Raw genomic sequence first — 10,421 nt, forward strand, 5'->3', positions numbered from 1 at the left:
CTGCTGCAGATTTCACCAGAGCTACAAAACACTTTTCCTGTCTAGCATTATTTCAAACCTGTTTGCACTAATTCCAAGCTGCTACTTTTTTCTCCCAGAGGTTTTACATGTGAAAAGGTGCTTCTCCTCTCCACAGAAGGCCTGATGAAGCTGCAGAGAGCTGTGAGAGAGTGACCCATCACTGACATTTAACACCACAGGAAAGCTTCCCTTGCCTCCCTTGTGCAGGCCCTTTTCTTTAAGGCAGAGAGTCATTCTTCATGCCTTTCTGACTAAAATGAAAGGCTGGAGTGATGTCAACAGACATCCATGACTATTTAGGAGTGATAAAGTACAATTAAACAGCACTGTGAGATCTCATGCAGAGATGACCCTGCAGCAACAGGTAGGAAAAGGCTCTTCAAAACACACATTTGAGTGTAGCTACTGCTGCAGTAGTGTTTGGAAAGTTTGACAGATCTGACCAACAAAAACTGAAATTAAGAACCAGTCTGTGGGGCTTTTTTCAGCCTGGGGRCATGAGGATGAGAAGAAATGAATGGTGTGGTTAGGGTTGTCTTTTTTCTATTTTAAACAAGCACACCATCAACATTTTATACAACTTAACGCTTCTGTTCTCAATAAAACCATGCTGTGGTCTCAGCTTCTGAGAAACTGGTCAACAAACATTTACCCAAATAACCACAGAAACACTTTAGGTAAATATTTGCATATTTGCACATTTACTTTAAAATTAATTTCCAAAAATTGTCCAGTACTGTTTTTCATTTCCATATCCAGTATAATATCAAATTATTTTCCATCAATTATCAAAGCAATCAAAAAGATTAATTGGAAAAGAAATATATTTAAAATTTTAAAATAAAAATATGACAAATACCAGATCACCATCTGCCACATGCAACCTAACATGCAGTCTACCTAGAAAACCTAACAAAACAACCAAAAAAACCTAAAACTCTCTTATTTCTGTCTTTCTGTTAGAGATGTTACTTTGACCTTCTATATTTTGGGGGCCCCCATGTCATTCTCTGGTTTCCAACACAAAACTGCTAAGAGAATCCAGTTGCTAAAATGGAAAGAAAAGTGCTATATTTCCACTAGCATTCTGTTACTTGGGCACAGAAAGACATCAATTATTGTTTTGATGAAAGGCAGCAYATACTTCAGAGTCCACTTCCAAACAAAATTAAAGTAGGAATTTACCTAATTCAATCTTTAAAAGTTCCAGGKTTTTTTGAGAGATGTACTGATGTTTAGAGAAAGAGAGAAACAACTTACTGAGACTTTTGTGCCCCACCATGGTCAGGTCAGGAAATACAAAGGGTTTTGTGGGCAATGTCTGAGGGTTAATGACTCAAGTTCACGTTCAAGTAGCTGTGTATCATGAGCAGTTGAGCAGGCTACTTGTGCCTACACAGTTATTAAAACACATATACAGATCTTGGGCAGTAATTCTCATAGATTTTCTCCTGAAAGACAGGAGGTTTGACTGCTTCTCTTCTCACATGTGAGGGTGTGGAGTTTTTAGTCTGCAACAGAAAGAAAAACATGTACAGTTATATTACAGTGGAGGATTTTGTGGAACCATCATTCCTCTAGAGTCCAAACAGAAAACAAGAGCAGAAGAAACCTGGTAGGTAACATCACTGTTTCAAAAAAACCAAAAAAAAATACCAAAAAAAAAAAAAACCCAGTGATTTCTCCGTGCCCTCTGAGAGAATGAGTAGAGCACAGAGAGTGCAACATGAACTGCCAGACAGATGCAAGAACAGCCTTCAACAGGACAGCGTTTGAATTTCTTTTTCTTAATATAATTGAAAACAAATTTTGGACAGCAAAATAGACAATAATGAACAATGCTAACTTCTCTGAAAACAAAACAAAAGTGAACAAACAAACACGCACCAAATAAAAACAGGCAGAYCACAAACAATCCAGTTTAGGCACCTAAAATCAGTGGAAACCTTAACTTTGATCTCTACAACTCCCACTCTCATCAGTGAAATTGTCCTGAATGCCACACAAGAGCATATCAGGAAATTAAACATTCTAACTTCAGAGCATTCTGACTCRTTTGCAGCAAATAAGGCACATGACCATTAATTAAATCATGAGCAGAACACAAAATATGAAATAATTGGTCTTTCCATGTGCTTTAAGTGAGGCAGAAGCCCTCTGGAAAAAGCAGCATATTTTCATTCTGTTAAATATATATCACAACACCTGGAATTAGAATAAGTAAAAGTTGTGATGGCAGATTTATCACTGCAGTTTCCTGGCTTCCAAGTATATGAACTGCCACTTAAAAAATAAAAGTTTCATAGCTGTGTTTGTCTCTAATACAGCAAAACAAAGTGKACCCTTTCCCTTCATTGTAAAAGGCATGTCTGGTTTCATCCAAGCTGAKATCAGGCAGGTTTCTGCCATCAAGWATACACATTCTTAAACAAAATATCTGAATTAAGACTCCTCTGTGAAGAAGAAATATGAAAACACTCAACTAAACTAAGTTTTGGGAGAGATAAAATTCAGCATTRTAAATGTAATTTATAGGCAGGAAATGTAAAGATGGGGCCATCCAAACAACAGACATCCTCACAGATGGTGTGGTTCTCATTGCCCCCTCCAGGTGCACACAGAGGCAAAGGGGAGGTTTGTCAAAGTAGACACGTTGCAAAGACATCACATGTTTTAGTTGAGAATGCACCAAAAACTGCAAAGGACACACACACAAAAACCCACTTACTGCAAAGGGTCCTGCAGGGCCACGTGCCCGTTTATGTAATGGTGTCCTGGTTTCTACGGGGGTAGAGTTCAGTTTCTTCTTAGTAGCTGTGTTTTAGTATGAGAAAGGAAACAAATCAGCTATCTGATATGCCCAATGCATAATAACCTGAAAGATGTCAAAGTATGTACATTTGGCCTATTCTTACACTTGCTCAAGGGAAAACTTAACACTGCTGGTGGAAACAGAGCTTGTTTGTGCCTAGTCATTAGTTTGTGGACTGTCATTCTTAAATACAGAATTTTGTGCTGGTAAATACAGAATGAACAAAATAATTCTAAAAACTCAAAACCTACCCTACTCTCAGAAAGAACCTTTTTCATCCTGGTTCTACYTCTGAGATGTCTGTAATGCATTAATATCATAAAACCTATGGCTCTTTCAAAACTCCAGACTTATTTTAAGTTGCCACCCCTTATTTTATGACTTCTCCAAAAGGACAACACATCATGTATGAACATTTTCCTCAGCCCTTGCCTTCCACCTCACTCTCAGAAATAAGGTGCATGTCCTTGTACCTGCACAGTCAGATTTTAATACATTTCAGGTTCATCCAAAGACTCACCTCKGCATCTGAAAATCAAGCATGAAATCACACCAACGACTGCAACAACAATTGCAGGTGCTCCTATCAGGAGGTAAAGAAGCCTGTGGGAAGTGTCTGAGGGATGAGAAAAGAGAGCAAGTCACAGAGCTAGGTGTCAGTATCTGTGGATTTGTGATGTGACTGCCTGCCTTCACTGCCTACCTTTCCAAACAAAGCAGAGAGGAACAGMTGAGATGCCCAGATGCCAACCAGCAATAGGAAGCTGCCTCACACCCCCAGTCTTTGTGTGTACAAACACATTTTCGTTTTCAGCTCATCTGCCTTGACACTCTCCTTTCCTACAAACACTATTAGCCCTGAAACACAAAACTGAGTGGTCAAAATGCTGCTATTAAAGACTAGTCTATGCTGACTTCTCTCCTTCATGCCTTTAATGAGATTCTTTGGTGATATGAGCACTTTTTCTTACTAATCCTACTGCTATAGACTTCCAACACGTCTAGCACAGCCAGAGTAAAAGCTGAATTTTACCCTTAGCTACCTTKGGTTCTCAGAAAGAACTTTGCCAGACAGACATGCCCCAAAGAAATTTTCTCCAGACCATCACTACTGTGGAAAAGCTGGACAAAAGGTTGTGGGGAAGGTGCTTTTAGATTAATTCTCATTTCTCACTATCCTACTCTGAGTGGCAAAAAATTACTTTTCACAGKTCTCTTTTGTCTGTAACAGTGAGTGATCTCTCCCTGTCTTTTTCTTGACCCATTAACTTTTCATTCTATTTTTCTCCCTGTCTGTTGATGAGGGGSAGCAATGGAGCAGCTTGGTGGGCACCTGGTGGCCAGCCAAGGTGAACCCACTAAAAGCAAAATAAGGAATTCTTGTTAAACAGAACAGGAACTGAACAAAACACACACTGAAAGCTTCTCCATACAGTGCCACAAAATATTTGGTTTCAGCTAACACAAAATTATTGATTTCTCTATCAACACACATTAAGACTTCACCTTATAACCACATCAACCCAGCTCCAGGGCCCTGGCATTCAGTGGGAGCAGCTGCACAGAACAGCACAGAGAAGCCCCAGGCAGGATGCAGAGCAACCACAGAATGTTATTTACATGTCAGGTCCAGGAGCAGAGTGTGGTTTGTCGCTGGGTGGGTGACCAGGCAGGTGACAGAGGGAGATGTGCTGTTGGCCCAGCCGAAGTAGCTCACTCTGGTCACAGTTCCATTGGGGTGATGGAATTCTTCCTCAGTGCTCTGATTGCTTGCAGGGATCCAGGAGATRTCAGCAGCTGGCTTTGCTGCAGATGCCTGACAGACTGCCACCCTGCTCTGGTCAGGGATCAGAGTCACTGTAGGAGGGACTATAGAAGAAATTTTTAAAAACCACAACCATTACTTCTATTCATATTTTCTATTTTTATTTCATTTGTAGCATAAAATCACCAACTGAGAAACTGAAACTAGGTGATATTTTTTAGTTTGCCTGACCAATTCATGAGATTCTGTAATAATTTGAAATATTAGCAGCATTTTTAGGGGGAAAAAAAAAATGAAAATGTCCAAAGTGGACCTCTCAAGAACCAGCTGGCTGCATCTAAAATACTGCTTCCTCCTGTTTTCCAAGAGGTGACGACAGCTTAACTGGAAATGGGATTAAATAAAGATGTACAGCTTCACTGACAAAAAGGCAGATTGCTGAAGCTTCAGGTACAATATTTAGAAGTTTGGACATAGAATCAGAAAGGTGATAGCAGGGAAATAAAAGACAAATCGGGCAAAACTGTTTTGCTTGAAGTCCAACAACTCATATTCTGCGTTTGGCAAAACAGAGAAAGATCCACACCACCTCAGCCTTTATCAGAAAGGCAAGATTCTGCAGGGAATCCTGCAGAAACAAAAAACCCAAAACCAAAACAAACTAATTAAAAAAAAAAATCAAGTGACTAAAATTAATAATAGCAACTATAGAGTTGCAAAATTCACTTATTATAATTTTTAGTTCTATTCTACACAGAAGACTTAACTTACATACCAGAACACAAAATCTTCCCTTTTTTTTTTTAATTTATGGGAACCCAGATATAGTTTACCTGACTATATGAAAAAGGYGATTTGATGTATTTATTATGCTTCCTAACATTCTTTTGTTCTTCTGTTCCTGCCTATGCTGGAAATAGACTAATTTAACTTTTATTTCGGTGATGCCTCTTACCTATCACAGTCAGAGAARAGAAAAAATTAAAATTCCCTTCACTGTTGGCAATTTCACAGGTATAATTTCCCTCATCCTCGAGGTCCACCGGGTAAATRTGAAGTGCAGGGTCACTGTATTTCCACATGATCCTCTCACTGCAATTCACCTTCTGTATCATTTTCTGATCACTTCTATAGGACAACAAGCAGCAGCTGCTGCAATTCTTCTTCCATGTCATCAGCAGCAAAGACACCTTGGAGAGGTTGGGGCAACTCAGCACAGCTTCGTGACCAACCTCTACAGTAATCCTGCTGTGAGCTGCATAAGATTAAAAAAAAAAGACATTAAAATGATGCTACAGCCAACACGAAAGCACAGGAAACTCTTGGCATCATCACCCTTAAAAATATACTTCCTGACCGTACTGTCAGCCTTGGGGCACACAATWGTATTCAACTTCCAGACCCCCCTCTCTGTAGTTTAGAAATGCAATGGAGATGGAACCTTTTTGCTGTGTGCAGTGATGATGATGAGCTGCAAGTCCTCCACCTTTTTTAGGCAACAAATTTCAATTACTTTAATACAGACTTTGAAAAATTGATGGGGAGGGTAAAATTTACTATTACGAGAAAGGAAACTACTTTTAAAAATAATTACTGTGGTAATGAATTAAGTGTCTTGCTTAAAGTGCCAGTAAAACCCAGGACGGCTGTGAAACACACACCCGTGGCAGGGTTAAAACCCAAGATCACTTGGAGCAGTAGTTTAGGAAGAGCCGCATGTAGATCCCTCAAATTCCAGAAATCATAGCTCTCCTGCTATTGTCCCAGTGGAACAGACRTGTCTTCAGATGATCAGGGTTGGATTCCTATCAGATTTATCATCCTGTACCACTCTGCAAGGCACATAATTATTTTGTCAGCTGAGGTGACATCACTCTGCGTTCCCACTAAACAACAGGAAAAATTTGCTCTGACTCTGGACTATGAAGTTTCAGCATACTGGCAGATTATAAATAGAGTACCAACAGTGCTACATGTGGTTTTGGATCTTTCTCACTTACTTGCAACCAGATTCATTGGCAAGAGAAGGAGAACAGCCAAAAGTGCCCATTTCTGAGTCATCTTTAGCAGAAGGAATCAGCGCTGCAGAAAGTGAAGGCAAGGAAAATGGCATGTAGTCACAAATTGTTGTGCACATCCCTTCAAAGAGAACATGTTGTAAAACCTCTGTTTCCTTTGAAAGCAGAAGTTCTAAACAAGACCCCATGTCAAGTGTCATTCTTGTACTGAAGACAGTAAGGCAAAACAGGGTTGAAAGTAAAAAAGCCATCCAAGCTACTGTTTACAGTTTTTTTAATTCCTGGATATCTGGTACCACTCATCACCTATTTGGCAAGGGAATTATTCCTAACCTTTGCATGCTTTTAATTCCTTGAAGAGTAACTTCCCTTCTGGATCAGAAAAAGAGCAGAAAATAAAGAGGAACTCTCCTATTACAAGGGAATTAAATCATGCGAGTTTGCCTCTTGCTTTCATAGACACAGTGAACTAAGGAAGCATCTAGAACTTCTGCTATTCTGCAACTATTTATACTTTTTAACAAACTTATAAATGCCTTATTAATGCTGCCATTTCTATCTCTTTTAATATTTTGCTTTCTGAATTGGGTACCCACAGCTAGACATGATTGGAAAATTGTGCTCCCATCCCATGAGAAATACTGACACAATGTTTTCATTCCCAAGTCAAAACCCAAGATGCATCAGACAAGCAAATATCTCTGTGCAGTGGCTGATTCAGAAATGTCACATGTGTTGTAGCAGGACTTTCCTTTCGGGCTCTTTGGATCATGCACTGTTCACACCCATTTTCAAACACAATAAGTTTCCCAGCACGTGCTGGGAGGAGAAGGAAATGCCTCCTCCTGCCAGGGTTCACTGTGCACACAGAGACCTAAATCCTAATCTGGTACCAATTGCCATGAAAGTAACAGGCTTCAATTAGGCAGCATTAAAGATTTCATATTAAATATGGAAATGATCACATGAGGCTGCCTGGTGTACAGGAAAGAAGCCACAACAGTGCCACATGTGTGGCACAGGAAGAACAAACCAAACGCAAGAGAGGATGGTGTTTTCTTTAACACAATGTGATGCAAGTGCACCATCAAGTCACTGAATCACAGAATGGTTTGGGTTGGAAGTGACCTTCAAGATCATCYACTTCCAAMCCCCTTCCCATGGACACTTCCACCAGACCACGCTCCTCAGAGCTCATCCAGCCTGGCCTTGAACACTTCCAGGGATGGGGCATCCACGGTTTCAGGGTAACCTGTTCTAGTGCCTCACCATCCTCAACAGAATTGCTCTCCTCACAACTCTAACAAAGAATTGTGACGCGTCTGGATGAAAACCTTTCATTACAACCTGTTAAAAATGCCAATACAACCAAATTGATCTGTATTTTGCTACTAGTGTGCAACAGGCAATGTAACTCTTACATTAAAAACATCACAAATTTAATTTTCTCTCACATAAAATCTTCACCGAAAAGGAAATATTTTGTTGTGTTTAGTTTTATTCAATAATGTCAAAAGTTTTGGGAATTTTTTTTTTTAATTTGGATACATTATGCATATAAAAGTTGCTTCCAATCAAAAAAGTTTGAAATTTTAAAAGCTGTTTTTAACAAAAAAAATTAAAAGGATACATTTTGACCAGAATTATGTACTGAACTTGACCCAATTTGCRAAGAATTTCTCAGTCTCTTTCAAAGGGGAAGTAAAAGAAAAAAACAAACYTCCAYAATTTCAATCAGCAAATTCAGTATTCACCAGTTTTGATGGGTCCATAAATATTCATAGCAGAATAGTGTCATATTGGAAATTGTCCCAGAGAAGTATCTTTTTTTTAAATACACATAAATCTCACATATGGGGTTTATTTGCTCAAAAGAACAGGCATTAATGATTAAAAATGGGACCTTACAGAAAGAACAGAGTATATTACTCTGTTTAAATATTCATGTGTGAAAAGCAGAATTTAATCTGCAATTTTTGAAATTCACAGCCCTCAAAGAGTTGCGCCTATAAGCGAGAAGGAACTCTCAAAGTAAAAGCCAAAAAGGAGCAACCGAGCRCAGATGAATCAAATCCATTTAAAAGTAGCAAATGCACATTTGTAGCCTGCCTTGTRTTATTGCCTTTGATGGAATTAAAATGCCTCAATAGCTGCATTAAAATACATTAAAACTTTTACTCAGCCTCGGTGGTRGTGGCTGGCACGAGACCGAGCGATGTGTGCATCACTCTTTCAGCCGGGGAACGGCACCGCTCCTGCTCGGATTCATCCCAAGGAGAGCTGAGGCTGGAGGAGAGTTACCCAATTTTCAGGCTCAAGAGGAGCCCCCAGCCCCAGGAGAATGGGAGTGAGCAGCAGCAGTTCCAGCATGTTCCAATCCTGGTTCTGGGATGAGGAGAGAGACGTCAGCACACGCAGCTGCTGCGATGTGGTTCAAAGTCCTGATGGCTAATGCTGCACACCAGGGAACTGCAGAACTGCACCTGGAGCTCCCTTCCCTCTCTGTCCCCACAAAGGGCCCAGTTATACCTGCAAAGTGAGAACTATCTCAATTCAGGAGATTCCATCCCAGCAGTMCGTTTTCAGCTGTGCGTTCCTTAGTTTCTCTTCATTGTTGCTTCTGAGACCTTGACACGCAGCTGATTCGTCTCACAGACAGATAAAGACTCCACCCCCTCCAAGAGWTGAGTGAAAAAACCCCTCTGGTTGTACACTGCCCTGAAGAGGATGTGGCCCAGTTAAATTGAGGGAAACAAACTGCTTTGTGACACAAAGAACAAGSCACAACCTTTGCTGTCTGCTGTTGCACATCAAACACGAGCCACAAGCCTTGAGCTATGCAGAGTGCCAACTTAAAATCAGACAAAGGAAAGCAAAGTCCAACATGATTAAAATATTTGCTAACACAATCTGAAAGAGGAAAAGGTCAGATATCCATCAGTGTATCCGTTGTCACCACAGCTTTTTATGTATGTCACAGTGTTTAACTCAGAAAATGTGGTTCTGTTTTGCAGTGGAAACACATTTTAAAGGGTAAAAAAGACCCTGCCTTAGAAGTCTGTTCTCTGTGAGACCTGTGTCTTTGGGCAAGGAAGGGCTGGAAGGGACAGCAAGAAGAGGAAGCAGTTGCACACATCTGCGTCAGCTCTCATGTTTCCTCTATAAGGTAACTGCTCTGCAAATSAAGGCTATTTTATTTACAATGCATACCCACACTTTTGACAGAGCAACAGCAGCATCTTCTACACAGCATTTGATGTTTCCACCTCATCACCAAGACCACACAGCACTCAGCTGAAAAGCCTACAGTTTTTCTGAAGTGAAAGATGCTGGCTAAACCATATTTCAATATCCRCGGGTCAGCCTCCACTGCTGCTCCCATTTCTCCCAAGCAAGGGTGCTCTGCTGGGAATTCCTCAACTCCCTCCATTGGAAATGAAGCAATGAAATATAGGAAGACTTTGAATGCCCTGGGAGGAAGACAAATTGTATCAAAAGGGTCAGCAGGTACACATTCCCAAAGCTGAAACTGAAAAGTTCTAGGGGAGAGGAGAGGCTRTGTTCTTGCTCTGTTCTGAGCCATCTTCTTTAGCCACCTGCAGCTGACCTGTGACAATGACTTTGACTTTAGAGCCTCCTGATATTTTTATTCTCTGAAAGATATCCTGGCCCTGAAAATTGATCCCAGAACTCTGGACTAGCCTAACAGAAGACTGYTACCACTGTCAATGACTGATGGATCTGGACCTCCATAAAGCATTTTCTTCTCAGACTCCATTCTTGTCTCACAGTTGCTGGCATCAGT

At 40.4% G+C, this 10,421-nt stretch overlaps 1 protein-coding gene across 1 annotated transcript; it reads right to left on the minus strand.

The window, feature by feature from the left end:
• Positions 1–86: 86 nt before the first annotated feature.
• LOC130588916 (cell surface glycoprotein CD200 receptor 1-B-like) lies at positions 87–6,823 on the minus strand. Its single transcript, XM_057389932.1, has 6 exons — positions 6,602–6,823; positions 5,554–5,865; positions 4,454–4,702; positions 3,354–3,449; positions 2,750–2,835; positions 87–1,532 (listed from the first exon to the last, which is right to left on the minus strand). Exons 1-6 carry the CDS (start codon positions 6,657–6,659, stop codon positions 1,425–1,427), a joined length of 909 nt encoding a protein of 302 aa, XP_057245915.1. The 5' UTR covers positions 6,660–6,823; the 3' UTR covers positions 87–1,424.
• Positions 6,824–10,421: the final 3,598 nt, after the last annotated feature.

Source organism: Malurus melanocephalus, unplaced genomic scaffold (assembly GCF_030028575.1).
Source record: "Malurus melanocephalus ecotype Western Australia unplaced genomic scaffold, MMel_1.1 scaffold_21, whole genome shotgun sequence".
NCBI lineage: Eukaryota > Metazoa > Chordata > Aves > Passeriformes > Maluridae > Malurus > Malurus melanocephalus.